The sequence below is a fragment of the Cibotium barometz genome, chromosome 22, assembly GCF_041138505.1.
Source record: "Cibotium barometz isolate CiBa-2024 chromosome 22, ASM4113850v1, whole genome shotgun sequence".
Classification (NCBI taxonomy): Eukaryota; Viridiplantae; Streptophyta; class Polypodiopsida; order Cyatheales; family Cibotiaceae; genus Cibotium; species Cibotium barometz.
In genome coordinates this window covers 43,094,271-43,117,603 of record NC_141067.1, presented here as the reverse complement: position 1 = coordinate 43,117,603, position 23,333 = coordinate 43,094,271, and the positions used below count along the sequence as shown (strand labels likewise).

At 47.1% G+C, this 23,333-nt stretch overlaps 1 protein-coding gene across 5 annotated transcripts in view; it reads right to left on the bottom strand.

The window, feature by feature from the left end:
• LDA (limit dextrinase) overlaps positions 1-23,333 on the bottom strand; it is a 160,351-nt gene that overhangs the window by 85,905 nt on the left and 51,113 nt on the right. For all 5 annotated transcript variants that reach the window (XM_086816685.1, XM_086816686.1, XM_086816687.1 and 2 more), the window contains 10 exons: positions 18,674-18,734; positions 18,450-18,570; positions 18,251-18,341; positions 18,053-18,146; positions 17,867-17,962; positions 17,596-17,736; positions 10,931-10,981; positions 10,616-10,686; positions 10,227-10,319; positions 8,399-8,489 (listed from right to left, as the gene is read on the bottom strand). In XM_086816685.1, the coding sequence (XP_086672811.1) occupies positions 8,399-8,489; positions 10,227-10,319; positions 10,616-10,686; positions 10,931-10,981; positions 17,596-17,736; positions 17,867-17,962; positions 18,053-18,146; positions 18,251-18,341; positions 18,450-18,570; positions 18,674-18,734 (910 nt within the window). The remainder of the gene's footprint in view (positions 1-8,398; positions 8,490-10,226; positions 10,320-10,615; positions 10,687-10,930; positions 10,982-17,595; positions 17,737-17,866; positions 17,963-18,052; positions 18,147-18,250; positions 18,342-18,449; positions 18,571-18,673; positions 18,735-23,333) is intronic.

Genomic DNA, 23,333 nt, shown 5'->3' with positions numbered 1-23,333 from the left:
CCTTTGCCCTTGTTATTACGGCCTTTTGACCGTTGGCCAGTTAAGGCCTCAGAACCTCCGCCCTGTGGAGGGTTCGTGAATCTTTCTTCTTGGTCCAAGACCATGGGCACAAGCTCCTCCCATGTAATGGTGCTGAGCCTGCCCCACTGGTAATCAACGAAGAGTAAAAGGCTAAGTATTGAGAGGGCAAATGTGACAGCAACGTTATGGCCATATCCTCCGATGATATCTCTTTCCCAGCCTGGAGAACTTCCTACTGAAGAGCCTGCAACTTGTTGATGTGCTCCCGCATCGTCAATGACTTTACAAGTTCATCACCTGAATCTGAACTTCCAAGGAGATCCTCTTCATGGGCGATACCCTGTCGTAGAGAGAAGCCAAATGCTGCCAAATACCTCTGGCCAGCGTCATATGATTGATTACCTATGGTGTGCAATTGAGGAAAATGAAAGAACGGACTCTTGCATTGACACAATCCCATAACAGTGCATGTGCCTCACATTCCTTCCGAATAGAGGGTAATCCCCTTCCTCTAACTCCGACCGTGGAACCCCAACAACAATGAAATCAGCAAGGTCGTAAGACTCCAAAACAGATTCCATCATTACCTTCCATATGCCGTAGTTGTTCAAGTCCAACTGACGGTCCACTAGGAACGTGGGGAGTGTCGGGATCTTCACATGCTTCTCAGCCATCTCAAGTAACTCTGCCATTGTGGAGATGTAACTGAAAAGGGAGAGTGGGTGGGAAAAAATGAAGAACTAAACCTGCAAGTGGCTGTCCAGCAACAAGGCCTGCCTTTCGCTTGCTTCTCCTCTTCCCGTACAGCCCAAAACAGTCCTCCAATCAACAACACAAACAGCCCCCCTCTTGCTCACACAATTCCCAAGATCTTCCAAGAGCCTAGAGCTCTGATACCATGTCAGAAAATGCAGCGGAGATGACAAGATCTGAAAACACTAGAGCAAGTGCACGACAGAAAAACGCAAAGAAGAGAGAGAGAAAATGAAATGATATATTAACGTCTCTAAGAGGCCATAGTGGCCTATGAGACCAAAACTAAGAATACATCTGAAGTTGGTGTCTCATCAAAGAGAACAACTAAATGAGACTAAAAAGTACAATAAAATGATTGTCCTACAGTTATAAGAACAGAAACTATAAGACTCCGAGATGATACTGAGTAGAAAATACTAGAAAATACTGAAAAATGTATATCAGGTAGATCCATGTATGCTGATCAGTTGAAGTGTTGCCCTCTCCTTAGATCAAGTATCTCCGCCATGGGGCTGTCTAGAATGGAGAGGTCGTAGAAGCAAGGTAGGCGCCTCCGATGCCGAGCAATAATGGCTCTGATCTGGCGATGGTGAGGATGTCGTGGTCGGGATCCTAGTGGGCGTGGCCGACGAGCACGACGTAAGATAACTGCTCTATCAGTGGTGACTCCCTGGGAGCATGGTCGGTGCCCTGATGGCCCAATGGAGGAGGTATCAAGAGGTGTGTATAACTCTGCTATATACACATGAAAATCCCGGATACAAAGTGAGATGTGTGGAGGGGCAAGGGGCCATTTTATATGGCCCCAGATGACCAGTCGGCCTGCTGAAAACCAGCCGACTGCCATCAGATCAGCCCACGACCTACTCTCCTCCAGTTGGCCAGCACAAACACCTGTCGGCCAGCAGTAGTCAGTCGGCCAGCTACGGGGGACAGCCTGGGAGCAGCAGAGTCTAGTCAGCCAGCATCTGGATCAGCCTGACTAGCACAAGACAACCTCCCACACCCAAAAAAATAGGGAAAAAAATAGGGAAAAATATGGAGAGTGGGTAAAAATGAGAAAACACCTAAATCGGGCGGGCACACCCACAACAGAGGCCCTAGTGTAAATATACAGATAGGAGATGACTGCTAACAATCACAACTCACCACCATACTCCACCCATCTGCCACCACTTCTTTCATCTGCACGCGGCGGTCTATTGCCAAGCCATTCCATGCCGAAAAACTCTGTTGGTATGATGATGAATGCGGAGTCACATGCTCCTGTCTTAAGCATGAAGTTCGGATTGGGCAAATCATGAAGCACCAAGTGCAAGGAATTTCTCTACGCTTCATCCAACGCAAGATATAGGAGTTCTACGCTCGGAAAGAGAATGAGTTATATCAACTTTTCTTAGAGCCAAATTGCAAAGAGGCTTGGAGGAAACTCCAAGAACATCGCCCCCGTTCCATGTTCAAGCTCCATGTTCATGTCCAAGTTCCATGTTCATGTCCAAGTTCCAAGTTCTATGTCCAAGCTATTTATCCAAGTTCCAATCCAGATCCAAGTAACTCCAAGTTCTGTTGTCCATACTAAAACAGGGACAACCCACAAGAAAGCTCGCACTGAGATGAGTGCACCAGGGCAAGGCTGTGAAGTAATATGGCAGCTCAACTAGTACAAAGCTGTGAAAACGTAGTTCAGCAAGAGATGCACAGCAACCCATCAACAGCCAGTACGGGTGGCGATGGTTCAGGTCGTGTAGAAGGCGCAAGAGGCGCTGTGAGATACAGGAGGTGTTTGACAGCTGTATGGTACGGCCAGGTGGCACAAAGGCTACACATCCAAGTGGCAATGGTTCAGATGGCAGCGCACAGAAGGCTCATGTGTATCCTGTGGCGGCCAGGCACAGAATGAGAGATTGTTGTTGCATAGCCATAACAATCTTGCTCACCATGCTGAGCATTTTTCGAGATTACTGCATTCCAAGAGACAAGGGAGCTCCTCGAGCATTCATCATACAAGTGCCCATCATTTAGTCTACATCTCCACAACAGCATTACAAATACATTTTCATTCCCAACAATTCCTTGTCCACTGTAAATTCATTTCACCAAGAAGGGAGGCTCTCAATCACTCGATGATATCTCCACCAGAACAACACAAATAAATTATCATTCCCAACACTTCTTTATCCACCAGTTTTATCATGCATTTATTTCCCCAAGGGACCTCAAATCTCAAGCACTTGCACTTGGACCTCAAATCTCAAGCACTTGCACATGAGACTCAGCAAGACCTCTCTATTAACCTTGGTAAAACCAAGGTAATGGTCTTCAATACTTCCCGCCCCTTCACATCAAAATTGAGCTTTACATGCAAAGGGGATTCTGTGGAGATTGTCTCATCCTATGTCTACCTTGGTGTCACTTTCAATGGCCCACGTTTCACCATGCTTCTCGCAGCACATGCCACAGTGACACGAGGATATGCAGCCTTGAGCTTACTTAAGCAGCACTGCTTCCAGGCACATTTCCAGGAGCCTAGGACGAAGGGTTGGCTTTTTGGTACCCTTATCACACCAACCTTGATGTACGGACCAGCCTTTTTGGGGGCTAGATTTTTATCAGATGAGGATTGGCAGTGAGTTGAGAGGCCCCACGTCATGATCTTCTCCCGTATGATCCGCAGCAAACCATCAGTCCCACACCAAATTATCCAAGCAGAGTTTGTTGTAGCCCCAATGGTAGTAGCTGCACTCTTCAAACAATCACATACCTCAAATCGCATCAATCACATGGATCCCCACGAGTACTTCAGGCTTGCCCTGGAGTCCTCGAGACAGCTAGCACTTGAGGGCCACTTTGGAGTTAGGGCATTGGATTGGCTACCAACGGCCAGTGCTCTCCTCCTGCTAAGCCTGGGAGGGAGGCAAGGCAACTCGAGTCGATTGGTCAGGAACCTCCACCACGGGCTCAAGTCTTGCAGCTCTTGCCCTTGTCGAGTGCTCCTCCTCAAGCCTTGGGCAAGGTCGGGGAGCAGGCTCCTCTATGGGCCTGGCGCCGAGGGAAGGACCGAGCAAGGTGGCCCGTCTGCCTCCGAATGAAACACTCAGCGGCGGGGAGACCTGCAAATTCTACCTACTAAAGAATGAGTACGTCAATGTTATGAGCAAAAAATTACGAGCAAGATTCTTTCGAGCGAGAAAAATAAGACCAACACCCAACTATAGTTCTCTTTGAAACTACATGTGGTGACAAACGAGAGAGAGAGAGAGAGAGAGAGATTGTAAGATAGATAGACATCCCTTTGTACCGTTGTTATTACCTTAAAAAAGTATTGAAAAATAATTCATTTAAGAAACGTCCCTCATAATCACTCTCAATATAATAATATTATACATAAATAATTACTTATTAAACATATCATATGACAATATCTTTCAAGTGTTTTTATAGTATTAATAACAAGATATTTATGGACATGTTTCTACAGAAGTTTAAATTATCGTAAATAAGTATTAACTTGGGCTCATATATCACTCTCATAAAATACATGTAATATTTAATGCTATATATGCAAGGTTTTCCAAAATATAACCCCATAGATGTGCTCAAATGGGGTTTTTCGATCAATTTGAGTGGCTGAATGACTATATTTGGACATTGGATGTGAAAGTTATGTCACTTTTAAAAGTGCTGTCCAAGGTAGTTTCGCCAGCGAAACTACCTTGAAAGACCTTGTTCAAAGGGGTTTCGCTGGAGAAACTACCTTGATGGCTTGCTTCAATGAGTTTTCTTTGGAGAAACCCTTTCATGAAGATAGGTTGAGAGAGGTTTTTCAATGTCACCCCCTATTAAGTAAAAAGTTGTAAGAAGGATCATAAGGGAATTTTCATAGAGAAGTCTACTCTACATGTGGGTTTCTTCAAAAGCCATCCCATTATGTTCTCACCATTCCCAAAGATTCACATAAATAGTCGTGTATAAAATAGGCATTCCTATAATACTTTTCATATTTCTAAGTGAAACTATGCTTTCTTCTGATCCATTTTTGTCATATTTTTGCATAGTTGGAAGCTTTGTTTTTCCTTCGCTCGGACGCTCGGAAGATTTCGCTCAGAAAATGCTCGTCCCCCTAAAGAATCGGGTCACCTTAAGAGGCAGGGAAGCACTATGACATGCAATAAATCCTCCAGAGAAGCAACGCAAACTCTAATGGACAGGATGCCCATTGTCCTAGCCACCACTGAAGCGTTTGCCTATAGTGACTCCAAAAACTGCCCTAACAACCGACAATTCGATCGAATCAAAGGGTGATACTCCTTTTGAAGGCCGGGGAAGTAAACCGTCTCACAGGGAAGCCGGTTACACTTGCCAATAGGCAGATGCAGGGTCGAAGCCATAGTGCCATCTTGCGAAATAAGCTTAAGCATTGTGTATCGCAAGGGACTCTGTTGCATCACACGATCAGCCACCACAACAGGTGAATCAAACTCTACCTGAGAGCAACCAAACCCAAGAAAATGAATGCCGATGATTTTTCCAGGCTCACCGATGAGGACTGCCTGGAGACAATCCCGGTTATGCCCATGCACAAGACGGCTCCCTACGACCTTGCAAACCAAAGAAGAGGCCACAAGGGAGGAAATTGTCGAAGCTAGTAGCCGTAGGTCCACCTTTGACAAAAGGCGAGAGACACGGCGGCCTCGATCGGGAATGATATAGCAGTTTACTACAAAGTAAACTGGGAAAATTCCGTCTTAGTTTACTTTGTAGCTTACTAAGCGATCATAGTTTACTTTGTAGTTTACTAAGCGGACATAGTTTACTTCATAGTTTTTTTATCATGAGATGAGGGTGAATTTGGGTTTGGGTTTTTTATCATGAGATGAGGGTGAATTTGGGTTTGGGACTTAAAAATTTTTGGAGCAAGATGTTATGTGCAAAAGAGCATTAGAACTCAAGACCTTGGGTCACCATTGGAAACATCTTACCACTACACTATACCTTCAAGCAATGGAACCGTGTGGTTTCAAGCCATTCTCCAGTGCTATTTTCCAGTGCTGCGTAGTTTACTCGGCCGCGTTTACTTTGAAGATGGATGGTCAAGATTTGTGCGTGCAATCTTCAGTGCACAATGGCCATGGATCTCAGCAAACGAGGGAGAACCCCTGGTCTATAGAGGCGAGGGGGGAAGGGGGGTAGGGATGACAACAAGATAGTATGCAAGAGGCTCTGCTTGGCAAGGGGAGAGGGCAAAAAACCAAACAAGAAAAGGAAGCTGAGGAGATGAAAATGAGGGGACAGGGAAGCACACGCTAGGAGGCAGCACAAGACAGTGGAAGGGGCAAGGCGAAGCAGAAGCGAGGCTGAGGATGAGGAGGGAGGCAAAGAGGAATGAGGGCCTGAAATAGACGTAGGAAGGCAAAGGCGAAGGGAATCTGAAGAAGAGGGGAGAACTGCTGGCACTAGCAAGAGAATGAAAGGGAGAAGGGCACAACAGCTCAAGAAGCAGGTGCGCAATACCCGGGGAAGGGGGGGGGGGGGGGCGCTCCAAAGAGAGCTTCACCTTAGTGTCACTCAACAGTATGATAATCAGCTAGAATTGATGTAGAACTACTTCTTGTTGGAGTGGTGAGAAAAAGAGATAGACAATGGTGCACATGGAGGTCGAATTGGAGACTTTAGCTGTTCATGGTTGTCCTACCATTGGGATCCAAAAGAGTGGGAATGGTTTAAGAGTCAAAGGCCCCTAAAGCTCAATTACTACATAGGCACAATAGGTCATTAAATAGAGCACTTGTGATGAAATAGCATATGTAATTCCACCGGTCTGGAATGCTTGGTTGAACACAATGCTAATCAATACACTTAAATACATCAAGATTTACTAGACAACAAGCACAATACAAAATGTAATTTGCTAAATTGACAAGAGATGCACAATGAGCTGCAACGGCCGACCCCTCCCTCAATAGAGTATATTAATCTTGGGAGAATCAAGTACATAGTGTCATGGGCATTTCTGACCAGATTTCCATACCAGAGCATATGAATACAGTAATGCGAACAATATGGTTGTCGGTGTAGATATGCAACTCACACTACTCTCTCAAGTACCCATGTTCCTAACCGTCTGCTCTCACCAACACATGGTAGCAACAATCTGCAAGAGAGCAGGTAGGACAAGAAAACACACACAGTATGTGAATATGGAATCCTACTCTTCACATGCCACATAACCATGTCAGCAGACAATTTCACATGCACAATTCACGGGCGGGCGTCTCCTTACTCTGAACTACACATTGGCCAAGCAAGCATGAAAACAGCATGCAAATTCAATTGCAGGCAAGCACATAAAGATGTTATCCAATGCAGCATTGGTACGGACAATCCCCATTCATGAGACTAGTCACTGTATCAAAATAGATGTGTTCCAGGAGAGTACACGAGGCACCAGACCCAATGGAACACCAATCTTCTAGGCATTTCTAAGCATGTACACAGGCACAAGTCCCAACAGAAAGCCAAGTCCACAGTATCACATGAGTGGCATCAATCCCCCCGCATATGCAATTGCCATGGACGCCAATCCAATGTACATACATAATGAGAAAGCACGGGTAGACCAGTTGGGTGGCCAAACGGTGATAGCATATCACTAGAGCCATGCATGCCTTTGTTTAGAGTGGATTGTGGAGTTTGCATCGAAACTAGGAGGTGAATCATTTCTTTTCACTGATAGCCCACGGTGAACTGCCTCTAAATACATGGAGATCAATAAAGGGCACAGCCCTCAACATATTGCAGAGACGTCAAAGACTATATAGCACTATGTTTCAGAATGCAAAGAAGCTTGGCAATGATGGTAGAAGACTGCACATCTTATTCTTACATCAAGACAGCTAAATTTTATCACCTTGGGAGTGATGTGGTAGGTGTGTAGCTCCTTGCTAGATTATGCTCTGTATGGTAGGTGTGTAGCTCCTTGCTTCAGGAACCCATATATTCTATGTAGATTATTATGTTTAATGGAATTCACATGGGTGATTTGGAGGACTAGCTGCAGAGGGGCAAGTGGGACCACAAACGAATTCCGTACACTGTAACCATCTGCCATTTGGACCTACACCACCCATACTCGTGCAACTATTGCAAGAAGAATTCAGGATAACTGCAAGGCACAGCATTCTTGGGTATCCTAGGTAACAGGCCTTTTAATTTGCTTTCGCTTCCAAGGATTTGTTGTTGGTGTTTTTTCTTTCCTGGCTGAATTTACCAGTACCTAAAATATGCTGGAGACTGCACTTCATTTCCTGGAATGAGAAAACACAAACCAAATATCTCAAAGATAAGAGGAGCTCGGGCTACCATTATGAGAAAATACTATTGTTGCCATTAATGCCCTAGAGCCCCAAAACTTTTGTTCCGGACAAGAAAACATCCAATCAGTTATAAACGTCAAGCTTTGAGATACAAAAGCATTGACAGATTAAATGACCAATTTAACACTAAATGAAAATGCATCAGGGCCAGTTATCTTTGTGACGAAGGATGCTCTTGAACTGCTTGGAAACTTCGATTGAGGCAGGAAAATAAGATACTGCCACTATTCAGGGCCAAATATATGTACCTTCAAATATAAGCCTGTCGAAAAACCTTGCTGACGAGGATCAGCAAAAGGTGAGCCGCCAATGGTACTGTCACGTATCCGGTCATTGAAACTGAAAGTTTTTTTAAAAATATATTCAAGGTCACCTCAAAATGATTATGATGAGAAAACTCTAATTTGTAAACAAGGCACGTCAATGCATTATTGTTGTCCAGCTTGCCATTTTAAAATTATTATAAAGATCCAGTTATTTGTTTGTTCCTCTACTCCAATTGAAAGAGTTTCCCAATACCAACTTAAACCATATTCTATCCATTGCCAAACTTTGCAAAAGCAAGGACCGCCCTCTCCCCTACCTGCAAGCTCCTCCGCAGGACCCCGTCAGATGTTGTCCTGTTCTTCCTCCGTTTTGCCTCCCAACCTCCTTTCTTGCCACTCTTTTGTTAGCTTGACAGCACCCTTCGGGGGATCAACACTTTTCTTCGATCGACTGCCCAGGACCGCCTTGAGGCCTTGCGCAAGCAGGAGAGGAGCCTGTCTCACAGCTTAGCCTCACTTCAACACCTCCAAGAAAAAGAAAAAGCCAGGCAGCACATAGATGTGCGCACGTATGGAGCCTGCATGTACCGATCTATGAGCCATAGAGGCACAAAGAGTGGAGTACCACTACCACGCCCAAGCATCCCTTTGGACTCAAGCAGTGGATGATCTCGTCAGGTCCGCACTATCACACGACTGACGTGAACCATCTTTGAAGGGTGGTGGCATTAGATCCCCTTGGGTCCGTGCCATCGCCACCAACTTACATTCCCAGCTGCTCTAGACTGACCCACATGAGGTTATGTGGACAGGTGCTCTTCCGGACAGACCTGGAGTGGACCTCATTCACTTGATTCCCAAGGAGGGGGAGACTAACTTGAGGTAGGACAGTGGTGTCCCATCACGCTCCTTGCCATGGCCTACAAAATCCTCGCAAAGGCGATAAGTCTTTGCCTTCAACCTCACCTTCCCAACCTCATCCATAATTCTCAGGCAAGCTTCATTTGGGATAGGATTATCTTAGATAAAATCTTCACCGCCTAAGCACAAATGTGGCAGAAGGATATGGCAGTTCTCCTTCTCGCATGCAAACGGCAGAGCTTCCATGCTCATGGGACCATAATAGCCAAAGCACTCATTAACTTAGCTTCACTTCTTTGACGTCCCTTCTTTTTATTAAGCATGATGGGTTGCTGCAATCCTAGATAACTACAAGCTCCTATGAGAAATAAGCCTTCCTGTTACTTAGATGTATGTTCCTCTACAGCCATCATGTGCAATCTACTCCATAGGATGTACATGAAATACTACCATCATCACTCGCATCGAATTGACAATATTCAAGAACCTCTAGGTGCGGATTGGAATGTTCCACGTGTGTTTAGTCTGTGTGTGTGAGAAAGAAACTGTACATCTGTGTCACTAAAAATCAAGTTCAATGTCTTTTTGGCCTTCTCTTCTTAAAGAAACCTGTGGTCTTTCACCTATTTTGTTTGAAGTGAGGTTCCCTTTTTATGGAAGGTGTATGAATCGTTCCTAATTTAGTGAGAACAAATAAATAGTTGTGATGATGCACCAATGAACCTTTCAGCTCTCAACAATGTATTTAAAAAAATGATTGAAAGAGGATAAGAGAATTATCAAGTACAAAAACTTACCATGACTATTTCAACTAGAAAAACTTACTAAGACTATTTCAAGCAGTATCTATTTGGCCAGCCTCATGAAGAGGATAATATCAAGAAAAAATCTATCAAAACTATCACAAGCAATAGTTATTAGACATCATGACTTATTTCAATGTATCTACCTGCCAATTCCTGCACCACTTAGGTTGCATTGTGAGGCATTTTCACCTCGACCATTACCTGCTACTTCTCCAAAATCCCAGCCTTCCCCATAACTGTACAAAAAAAAGGCATTCATCAGGTTGGCACCCCTGTAACAAACACAAGATATTTCTTGATGCTTTTGAGTAATTTGCACAACTTCGTGAAATATAGAGAAAATCTTGGTTATACGACTTCTATACGAAACAGGGTAATCCTTTTGACCATCACAAAAATTTCATAATATCTATTTTGTGAATTTGACAATACAGCCCAAATTGCAAGGACAAGTTTATGAACAGAACAATACAAAACCACGGCCAAAGGCAAGTCAATAATCAGAGCAACGAACAGCTTGATTCCAGCTTACAGATAAATCTTTGATCCATCCATGCCGTCATGATCCACAGTCAGGCTTTGAAGCGTCTTCTTTGCACGAAGCTGCACATAGTAACAAAAACAAACCGTGACACAATAGGAAAACTCACAAGCAAAAACGTACATGATGCATAAGTAGGTTCCCTTCAGGTCTCAATACCTTCAGCTCTCAAGGTGAAGACTTAAATGCCACTAGCAACCAAAAAATGCCTCAGTTTTGTCCTTTATTTCAACCAATTCGGGCCATGCTACAAATCACCTCGAATGCAAACTCTACTGCCTGTTCTGATCAACAAAAGGTTCTTACCATTGTACTTTTCATCAGATGCCCCATAAGATCAAACCGGAACCCATCTACCTGTAAAGTTTAAACATCTAATATGATGATGGATTAGCTTACATTAATTAAGATAGCCTTGAAAAATAAAATGTTCTCTCTCAAATCAGTATTAATCTACCCTTAGCGTCGTGCGTGAATCTGGAGCACTCCACCCCCCCCCCCCATCTAGTCCCCTCGCCATCCGCACCCCCCCCCCGCCAGGTCTCTTGCCGCCCCCTGCCTTCGCCATTCTCCTCCTCGCCTCGCCCTCCTCTTCCATAACCTCCCCGCTTACCTTCGGCTTCTTCACCCCTTCCGTCTTCTCCTGGCAGCGTTCTCAGGTCTTATGCATTTTCTATTCGGCAAGTCTAGGCCTATTCTGGTCTTCACCCTCAGGAGGACTTCAGCCGCCGTTACTTCCTTATCTTTCAGCTCCTCGCTCGACTGTTGCATCATTAGAGGCCTCCACTATAGGATGCGAAATTGTCAGTAGCCGCTCTGCGCCCAGACAACTCAAAGATCTTCTGCAAGCTAGCCTCCTTGGCAGGCCTATAAAGATCATAGACATTCATCCTCTGGGGCATGGCTACTACCACGTAGAGTTCAACTCGCCAGCGGCGGCGTCAAATCGAGTCATGCAGCTCAGCCCTGTTGCATTGCATACGGCCCAAGCCTTCTTTGCGCGGTGGCACCACGGCTTCGACCCCGCGTCCAACCCACTGGCTAGCGTATCTCTAGTGACAGTCTGCTTTCCAGGCCTCAGGAAGGATACCTTTCTCTTCTCCCCATGATCGGTGGAGCCATTGGGAGAGTGATGGAAAGGCGCCCCCCCCCCCCCCCCCAACTGCCGCCCGTGCGATTCCATCCCTTCAAATCTGTAATGCCTCGTCGGAGACAACGCCTCGTGTCATATCCATTCCATGCCTTCGGGGAGACCCCATCATTCAGCGAGTGGAGTATTCAGGCCTTCCTGGCTAGTGTTTCATTTGCAGCAAGATGGGCCACCTCGCCAGAGCTTGCCCTCAACGCCAGTCCCGGAGACCGCCTCCAGTGGTTCCCACCTCCGATCACCATTCAGATCTTCACTAGGGGGTAGAGAAAGAGTTAGGCTCTTAGGCAGCCAAGCACCAGGACCCGACCGTGGATGACTTTGTTGCTAGTGAGTGGCAGACCGTTGGCCACAGCGCCAAGGCCGTCAGCCAACTCCTAGAGCTAAGCGTCGCTGCTACGGGCGCCAGGCTAGCAGAGTACAAGAGGATTCAGCTCTGTCACATAACCGTTTTGAGCATTTATCATAGCACCCACCCATCGATGATGGGCCCCCTCCAGTCACTGTGAGGGTCCCTCTGGCCCCCCCTGGTTTGGTGGCCGATTCCCCGCCGAGACGACTCCTCCGGTTCTCCCTTTCCAGTGAGGCCAACTCGCCCCACTGAACCCCGGACAAGCCCCTCCCAACACCCTCCCTCTCCGATGGATCGCTCCCATCCGCTCCCATCTCCCTCTTCTCCGCCTTCTCACCCCCCTCCGCCTCCCCCCCCCTCTCTCTCTCTCTCTCCTCCTCATCCTCCATCCTCGCCTCCGACTCTTCCTACAAAGCAGGCCCCTCTACCCGCCCTCTTCCTTTGAACCCGCTCTCCCCCCTCCCTCCTCCTCTCCAGAATACTCCTACCGCCCTCCTGCAGCGCCCGACCCAAAGCGGAGGCAGCTCACAAGCCCCGTCCACCGCTTGATTAATCGATTCTCATAGCTGATAGAGATGATCCTCGCCGCTTCCCCGGTGAGGGCTCTCCCGCCAGAGTCCCCAAGCAGGGCCCCCAGGATCTTGGGACTGCCTTTAGATTATAGTTTCTTCTAATGTCTTCCAGTGGAAGGAATTGCTATTTTTGAGGAGACAGTGGCTCCCATTCAGATCTATGTGAGGAGACAGTGACTTCCATTCAGATCTATGTGGTGTTTCATCATTCCAAGCCTTCTATGCCAGAAAGTGGCGCGATAATCTTCTCCTTCCCCTTGCGCGCAGCCCTGGGGACGGAGTAGGATTCAGAGTCGGTGGTTGCCGCCATCCAGGGCAAGCAGTAGAGCTCTGACACCATCTTCATGATCTTCACATCACCGACGTTCTCACCCACCTCTGGCCCCTAGCTAGGATGGAGTTGGGAGGCTCAAGCCATAGGCATCGGGACGGGGAGGTGGTGTCCTCCAGCCTAGAGGTGCTGCTTTGTGTTCCTTTATATCTCAGTTGCAGTAGCCCTTCCCCCCTCTTACAGATACCTCCATTGTGATCAGTGGAGTTCAGAGTATGCCTACCCTCGCGCTGGGCTAGAGTGGTGACACATGGAGGATAGGATCCGCACCCACTTGGTGCGCCTTCACCCCAAGAATGATTGCGATTATTCCCATCCAAACCCACGCCCAAGTCTCTTCGAGTGGAGGGAAATTTCAATAGTTCACCTCCCACAAAGATTGATAATATCATGGAACATTCAGGGTTTAGCGAGGCCTCATTGCTTTCAAAGGCAAGGCGTCCTCAGAGGAGAGCTTCATAGAGCTATAGTTGGGGAACCCATCGGCGTTCTTTTTCTCCAGGAGCATCATCTTTCGGAGGGGCATACCCGCCGCTCTGCGGGAAGATTTTACCAGGTAGGAGCCACACTTTCTTGTCCCCTTCTTTTAGCCCCTCGGGGATGCACGGAGGAGTTTAAATTTCTATTAATGAGCAACTCTCGCCGACGGTGACAAGCTCAGATGTCATATATATATATATATATATGTATATCTCGACTTTAAAGGTTCTATGTGGATGAGTGGGCTTGCGGTCGCGGGGGCATGATCGGCATCTTAGCGGGCACAACTTTTTCTAATCACGCTTCAGCTATTCTGTCCTTAGAGGACCCCTGGAGGTAGGACACGCATGCGAGCACTAGGATTCCGGACAGCCTTATACAAGACCCCAAGACCTACAGTAGGGTAGAGCAAATGTGGGCGGGATTCAAATTTATCTCAGGCTCTGCAACGAGCACCTTAGATGTAGACCTTGGTGAGATCAGCAGATTTTTGTAGGAGGCAGCACAAATCAGATTGGAGGGATTTCGTCAGTAGGAGAGGAGCAAGAGGAGAGGTCTTGCCTCTCTCCAACGGCTTCAAGACAGTTCCCCCGACAGTTTGTGGATTGAGACTCAGCTTGTTGCCGCCCGTACGGAGATCAGATCCATCAAGAAGAGGGTGGAGTACAAGTACCATGCCGGAGCTTCCTTTTGGACCCAGACCAGAGATAGAGCCACAAGGGACTTCTTTGAGATTGCAAGCCCCCATAGGCGGAGAGATGGTATCCACAAGCTAAGAGGTCAGGATGGAGGTATTGTTTCCCCCCCCCCTCCCCCAATGTGAGAGCCATCACCACAGATTTTTTTTGATCCCTCCTCACGGGCGCCCGATTATCCCCACAGGTGATGGACACAGGCAAGAGGGGCTAGCGGCAAACGAGAGAGGTGGTTCCTCTCTTACTGTCTCCCTTCACAGCACAAGAGCTGGCAGAGGCATTGACGGCTCTCCCTAGAGGAAAATGCCCGAGAGCAGACGGGCTACAAGTTTCCTTCTTTCTTCGCCACTGGGATCTCATGGAAGGCAGCCTTCGAGCAGCCTTCAATTAGATTATGATCAGAGGAGCCATGCCAGAGAGGCTTTTAGAGGGTTTGATACACTTGATTCCTAAGGAGGGTGATGACAAATAGGAGATCCTGCAGTGGAGACCCATCACCCTTCTTGGGACGGCCTACAAGATCTTGGTCAAGGCAATCGGCCAAAGACTTCAGCCTTTCCTCCCTGAATTGATCCATGACACTCAGACAGGTATTGTTCACGATCAGAGCATTCTAGACATCTTTACTTTTTGGAGGCGACAACTTCGGCAAGGTTGCGGCAGCAAGACCTCATAGTGCTCCTGAGAAAGCTTATGATAGGGTTGATTGGAGCTTCAATCTTGAGGGCACGATGCATCAGATGGGATTCCCAATGGAGTGGATCCATGGTGTCTCAGGCCTTCACTCAGCCTCTAACAGTCAGGTTCTTATTCAGGGTGCCGAAGGCAACAGATTCCCCCTTTCTCGCTCGGTTGGCAAGGCTGTCCACTAGCACCTTACCTTTTCCTATTCGTCGCCGAGGCCATGAGCAACTTCCTCTCCGCTTAGGAGACGGGACTCCAGGGATTGCGTCTCCCCCTCCATACTTAGGAGCTGCTGGACTCAAAGTTTGCAAATAACACAGCAACATACCTAGCCGGAGATGTGGGGAATCTCCAGAGATTCGCTGAGGTGATTGAGATCCTTTGTCGTGCATCGGGAGTGCAAATCAACTTACACAAGTCGTGTGGTTTCTAGGTAGGCTGTGCACCCGCCCCGACTTGGCGCCCAGTTGAGGCTTTCCAGTGGATCCCGAGGGGCACTCTAGTCCACTATGTGGGATGCCAAGTGGGCATCGATATCTCTCTGGGGCAGTAGCTCGCCCCTCTTCTTCTAAGCATTCGGAAGAAGCTATGTACTAGAGCTCTACGAGGTTCTCCTTAGCTGGTCGAGTGGTGGTGGTGAACCAAGTCCTACTTGCCACCATGTGGTACATTAGTTCTTGTTGGGCCTTCTCCCGAGCATGCATTGGTCAGGTACAGTTGTTGATCCAAAACTTCATGTGGGCCGGAAGTGATGGGAGGCCCGCCCGGGCCAAGGTGGCCTGGAAAGTGATCATTTCGCCATGATGCAGAGGGGCCTTGGCATCATTGACCCCGCCATTCAGAGCCGTGCCCTGCTGGGCAAGCTAATTGTTAGAGGACTCCTTCCCGATGGTGAGCCTTGGAAGGACTTCCTCTTGGCCCAGAATTCAGCCCGTATCCTGAACTTGGGGGAGCCCTAGCCGTACAGCACTAGGTGGATCTTCACCGAGATAAGGGCCTACAGATTTAGCCCAGCTTTTGAGGACAAACTTGCAGCCAGCCTACTCCGAGCTTGGGATCACTTCAGGCTGGCCCTTAGACAGTTAGCTCTGGTAGCCTCAGAGGAGCGTCTTCGGCAACCCCTGACCTGGAACCCCCTAATCCGTTTACCCAATGGCCATATGTTGGGGGCCCAACCTTATGTATCATGGGGAGCATTGAGCATAGTACCCGCTAGGTCCCCTGGAGATTGGCTTGCAGACATGTAGTTGTCCCCAGAGGCTCAAGAGAGAGGCCTGGCAGGGATCATGGGTAGAGACAGACTCAACCTCGACATCAACTCTGCCATTCCCTAGGAGTGGCTATCACCTATCCCACACCCGACCCCCCCACAGTGGCTTGGCATGTTTACTAGGCATGATATTCTCTTGGCAGTCCATGGCGCGGGTGAGGGTTGTGGGTTGCTTACTTTTTCTATTGGTCCCCATGGCAAATTAGAGAGATCGGAGTCCCCTTTATTGGCTGCACCTTAGAGAGGATGAGAGATCGGATTTCGTGCACATGACTACCCACGGGGCCAGGGAGAGTCTCTGGCGGTTATAGATTTGGGAGAGCCCCTCACGCACCTCCAGTGGGAACTGGGGGGGTGGATTGGGGCGATCCTGCTGACCAGGAGGAGACTCTGGATATCCCCTTTTTTGCATACACAGCACATTTAGGCCCCAGGATTCAAATACCCGAGGTTGATGGCACCCCGATAGCGGCAGTACATTGGCAATCACGTACGGCCTCTCTCAGATTTTTGGAAGAGGCTCTGGGAAAATTTTCCACCTTGAAAGATCACCCTCTTTCTTTGGTTGACGGCACACCAGGAGCTTGGCGGTTGACACGTGGTTGGCCATTGGTGGTCGACTAGCCGCTTGCCCAAGATGCGGCCATCCTTATGAGTCTTAGCGACATTGTCTATGTGATTGCCCGAAGGCTCAACAGGTTTGGCAACGGATTCTCCGCATCTTCATGATGGACAGGACCTCAACCCGTATCATTACATGGAGCACTGTCGCTTGGGCCACAGAGACTGAGGTTGTCAGGACTTATGAGGAGGAAGGTGGGGGGCTAGCCCTTCAGGTCTCTCACCTCCACATTTCGGCAATACCAGTCCCAACCCAATCTGACAGGGCTCATGTCAAAGATGGGAGATTTGCAATAGCATTGCAACCTGGCACATATGGAGATCTAGATGCAGCGAAGCCATGGAGATTACCCGCACTCCGCCTGCAAAGTCCATCAGGAGGAATTGACTCAACATCATCCATACCCTCCGCAGTCAGTAGGGGAAGTTGCAGGGTGACTCTAACCACATACAAAAGCGATAAGAAGCTTTCTTGAGGCTCTTGCGGCTTGGCCCTTTGCTCACCGATAGAGGTGGTGATCCCACTTGGCATTACAGACCTAAACACACCCCCCACCCCTCTTATGAGATAGCCTTCTCCTCATACAGCGGGCAGCAGGAGGAGAAGTGCATCTTTCTCCACCTCTTGATTATTTGATCCCCGCCCTGTACATGGAGGCGAGTTTGTATCTAGCCCTTCGTGGTTGTATTTAGCCCTTCGTGGCTGTTTTTTATTAACTAATAGAAGGATCTTTTTCCCCCCAAAAAAAAAAAAAATTAGTATTAATAAAAGCATAAAGAGCTTCTAATAGAAGCAGCAGAAGACACAAAGTCAAAAACCTTATAGTCTACAGCCCAGTGTCGGAGATCATCCACAATAAGGCGATCGACCATATAGTGCTCACTTGCAGTGTTGTTCATGCACGTGCTGTTCTCAATCTCCCCATTTGTGTTTTGCCGGAGGTAATAGCCTGGCACAACCTGTGCAGATGTTCAACTTCCTTTGTTTATATAAGTGTTATGAAATCTAAGTTTCCTGTCTATCATGGTTCTCAAAACATCACCCACAGAGTAAAACAACACTTCTGCCTGCCATTTCAAACTGGCCTACCTTATCCAAAACAGAATATCTATCATGTGGGCCATTTCCATGTAAATGATTGTAGACAACATCCAAGATTACTCGTAGTCCAAGCCGGTTGAGCGCCTGGTGATAAAATGAAAAAGCTAAGTAATTGAAGGTACCCATTTAAAAGTGGAGCATCATCTCAATGTAGGAGCTTTTCAAAACCATCACCTGAATCATTTGTCGGAACTCCAGACAACGTTTTGAGCTATTTGGATCGGTTGCATAACTTCCATCTGGAACACCCCAATTCACTGGGTCATACCTGCATAATCCTTTCTTAAGTTTTCACATCAGTATGTAAAGCGTTTTTACTTCAAGAGGAGAATTGCAAGAGAGTCATATAAATGGATAATGTTATGTTCTTACCCCCAATTATATCCATCTTCATCCTGAATTGCAACAACTGCAGCCTGTTGCTCCTCTGAATCAGGTGGCAAAGTAGCCAGTTTTTTGCTATCTAAACTTACAAAAAAGGTTAACAAAAATCAAATGTCTATAAAGGTCTCGCAATCTTTTTTGGGGGGTAGTGAAGGACCCCAAAGTGAGGACAACGCACACTCCTTACCTATAGACTTCCAGTTCGCCTTTATCTCATCCACACTTGCAAAATCAAAACTTGGTAGCACATGTAAATGTGTCAATCCTGCATCTGCTAGCTGTTTCAAGTGTTTCACTCCTCTGGAAGTCTGTCCAAGTTGTGATATGCATTTATTAAAAGTATTAGAAAATCAAGTCACAAAATAAAAGTCCTATATAAGCACAATAGTTTCAAAGAAAAATAAGTGTCACCTGAGAAGTAAAGGCAAGATAGGTTCCTCGAAAGGGAGGGTCAATACTTTCATCAGCAATACTGCACCCCACAAAAGTCCCCCCCCACCCACCCAAAAAAAAAAAAATATTAATTAATTAATTCTTTAATTATTTATTTTGTTGTTGTTGTTGTTGTTGAATCTTTTGGACTCAATGGGGAACCTGACAGAAACACCACCTCTTTCCCACAGTGAAATAGATCACGAGAGTGCATAGTGGAAGATTTGTGACCAAACATTCCTTGAGAAAAGAATATGCAAAATACACAAGGGTGAAAGAAAAAGCATTCTATAGAAAGTGCACACCCACCGAAGAACTTGCAGGGCAGAAAAAATCATGGAAGACTAAATTGAAGATAGATATGTGGCCAAGGCTGCATGTTCACTCTCAATGACATCATCAACTGGACTACGGCAAATTAGTGGAGGACCGGCCAAAAAAGGTCTTACCACTCAATCTACAGATTGGCCTTAATATGCAGTATGCCACAATTCCACCATCTCCTATGCCAAGACTTTTGATTGAAACCAAGCCCGTCCAGGTTGAACCATCTTTAGTACATGTCTATTGTCCACCCACCTTCAGCCCCATCCCCCTTCATCACTCCAAGCGGGCAACCATTGTTAAAATTCAAATTGATCATCCATCAAGAAACCAAAGATCTAATTCTGCATACAAGACGGTATATGCCATATACCAGCTTGCAGCTACCAACATACAGGTACTGCAAGTTTACCCAGCAAGCTATGAAGGCATGTGAAATCTACAAGTAATCCTACCATACAGCTACCAATCATATAGTTACTGCATGTTTACCCACCAAGCTATGGAAGAACATGAAATTTACTAGTCCAACCATACAGCTATCAATCGTACAGTTACTGCAAGTTTACCCACCAAGCTATGGAGGAATGTGAAATCTCCAAGTAATGTCATGAGACACAGCATAGTATAGAGTGCCTACCATACTGCCCACCCACCTTCAGCCCTGTCCCCCTTCATTAACGAAGTCCAAAAAAAATACTTTAAGTGGGCAACCATTGTAAGAATCCCAACTGACAATCCATTAAGTAACCAAATATCTGCAGCATGCATACAACCATACAGCTACCATCATACAGCTACTGCATGTTTACCCCAGCAAGCTACAGAGGCATGTGAAATCTACAAGTAATCCAACCATACAGCTACTGCAAGTTTACCCACCAAGCTATGAAGGAATGTGAAATCTACGAGTAATCTAACCATACAGCTACTGCAAGTTTACCCACCAAGCTATGAAGGAATGTGAAATCTACGAGTAATCTAACCATACAGCTACGAACTGTACAGTTACTGCAAGTTTACCCACCAAGTTATGGAGGAAAGCAAAATCTCCAAGTAACCTCATAAGACGCACCATGATGTGCTACAACAATTAGAGTGCCTAGACCTACTACATCGTGCCATCATTGGCCATTACCATGTCCTCAAAGTTGCCTCATCTTACCAAACCCTAGCCCGTGGCGTTTTTTGACAGGCTTCTGCAACTCCAATTTCATTTCATTACATCCTTTTTCCTGTCTATTCTCTATGCTACACGCACATGACTAACCAATCCAACAAATGAACCACCAATTCCATCTCATGCCAGCCTATCCTAAGCCCTTGGATTGAATACATGACAAGGGTGGAAAATGCATGTAGCACCACATGCTACTTCCAAATTTATGCTCTTACACGTTCTTTTGTCTCACTTCAACATAAACATGTAGCCTATATTCCCCCTGAATTTTCCCCTAGACACTTTCATATCCAATGCCATGTCTGGTGTTAAAAATACTACCATTATTACCAATATCTTGTTGCTGGCCCTTATTACTATTAGAAGTGGGTCTGCTACAGTTACCCACTGCCTCTTGTTGCAATAGCCACTGGGCTTGAAGGGGCCATGCTAGGAGGCGGTGAGGTCTTACCCATCAGATGCCTTTTGCAGTTGCCCAGACTCCAGTTGCCCCTATGCCATAGCAGACCACACGGCATTGGGTTGTGGTTAGAGATGGCAAGCGCCCTCGGAACCCCATACTTGCCCCTTCACCCGCACCCTACTGGAGATCTTGCCTCACAGGATGTTAATCCTTCTTTGGAGGATGAGGCTCTGCAGGCACATGATTTGGATCCCTCACAGGAGGATGTTGCATTTCAGTTATAGGATGATTGCACCCTCGAGGATGAGGTTGCGCAATCGCACTATCATGGTACCTCTCCAGATTTGAGGACCACGTAGGGATGAATTGCAGCAAATCTCGACTTTGTGCTGAGAGAGATCAATTCACTCCTATAGAGAGCAGCCTAGGATAGACTCGTCACGCTTCGAGAGGAGGAGAGGAGCATCCACAAGAGCCTAGCCTCTCTCTAGAGACTGCAAGAGCAGGCCATAGTCACAGGGGGCGCCCGTCCCAGGCCTTGGCGACGGGGGAACGCCGTCCCGGCCTCCCTTTCACACTGGGACGCGTCCCTCTGCAAGGGGGGGGGGGGGGACGTCCCATGTCCCGTCCCTCACTAGGGGACGGCCGTCCCCTATCAAGGGACACCTTAAACATGTGGGACGGCTGGTTGGGGATGGGAAGGGAAAAAGACGAACGGGCGTCGGGATCGCCTCATTGTATGTTTTTTTTTGCAAAAAAGAAGGCTCAGTCGTGCGAGCGCCGAGCAATCTCTGCTCTCCTCCGTCTCTGATGTGACCTATCCCCTGTGCACTTGCTCTCCTCCTTCTCTGCTCTTCCATCTCTGCTCTCCTCCGTCCAGGTCTGTGCTGTTGTGCGCTTTCCACGATCCTCCGTCTCTGCTATCACCTCTGCACACTTGCTCTCAGCCTCTCCTCCATCTCGGCTCCTCCATCTCTGCTCCAGCAGCCCGTGTTGGGGGCAAGGGTTCAAATCGGTCTTGGTGGGAAGAGGTGAATGCCCAGAGACCAGGAAGCGGGGGAGGTTCACGTCAATGGCGCTGCAAGTTATGCCCATACACACGAACAAGTGGGGCAAACAAGGTGAGAGCTCACCGTCTCCATGAGTCTGGGCATGAGGTGCAGTTTTGCCCAAATGTAAGTCAAGAGAAGAGGATGGAGCTCTTAGAGCGGGCTGCAGCACAAGCGTCTCTCTTTACAGTAAGGAGGGCAGCACGTTCTGTGGCAGTTGACCCCGCAACATTTGTCAAGCCACCTGTATCAGAGGCATGTAGTATAGCCTCTAGAGATTTTGCATCAACATCAGCTAGCCATACATCGTCCACACCACATGCGTCCTTTAGCATGCCATCCACAGTTCCTGCACATCGACAGAGCACCTTTGATCAGAAATGGGATCCCAAGAGAGGAGGATGTTGATACGGCAGTGGCTCGCTTCTTTTTTCATGATCATATTGCCTTCAATGCTGCCAGATCTGATTACTTCAAGGTTATGGTGAGGAAGATTGGCGAGTATGGTCCATCTTACACTCCCCCATCCTCAGAGACCTTGCGTACCACTCTTCTTGAGAAAGAGAGGCGTGTTGTAGAGCAAGCTGCAAAGAACACAAAGCATATGTGGAAAAAGAATGGAGTGTCTCTCATCGCTAATGGATTGAGCGAGACATGAAAGAGATCTATCCATGGGGTAGTGACCTATTCTCGACGAGAGATGTATTTCATTTCATCGCATGATGCATCAGGGACTGGGAAGAGTGCTGATGTGCTTGCATCAGAGTGGACAGAGGCAATAGAGTTTGTTGGTAGTGACCTTGTTATGGGATTTGTTGTGGATGGCGAGGCCGCCAACAGGGCAGCAGGTGTGCCATTGTTGAAGGGATGTATCCACATGTAACAGTGTCATTTTGCATGGCACATTGCCTCAATAATTTGCTAAAGGATATAGGGAAGTTGCCTTGGATTGTGCCCATCATTGAGAGGGCAAGTCACATGGTCACTTTTGTGTTGAATCATCAATTCTTACTACAAGAGTTTCATAAGAAATCAAGCACAAAACTCTTCAAGTACTCGGAGACACGGTTTGCGTATAACTTTCTGATGTTCGGCCGATTGAGTACATGTAGTGCCGCATTGAGGCAAGTTTTCATTAGTGATGAGTTCACTACATCTCCGTTAGCCTCTACTACTGGAGGGTGAAAATGCAAAGATGATGCTGAAGATGTTGAGTTTTGGGAGCATGTGCATCACATTGATGCAATGGTGCAGCCCATAATGCATTTGTTGAGGCTTGTGGATGCCATGAAGCCGTACATTGGGAAAGTGCATGAGGCCATGGACAGGATGATTGAGAAATTGAAAGAGCTCATTAAAGAGCAAGAGCAATTTGATCATGATGACAAGGATGAGGACACTCTCAAGAGCAAGTATGAGATGGTTCAGGATCTTTGTGTCAAAAGATGGAATGCATATTTGCATGCAGCAGCATACATTTTGGACCCCGAGTTTCAAGGCAAGGGTCAAGAAAATGACCAAGAGGTGAATAGTGGTTAGCGGATTATCTTAAAGAGATTGGTGCCAGAGCCTAGTGCAAGGCACAAAATAAGAGACTCACTTGCAGAGTATAGATCTTTTCGTGGCATGTATGGTTGCCCCGATGCACAGGAGGATCGGACTCGGGTTGAGGCAGCTTTGTGG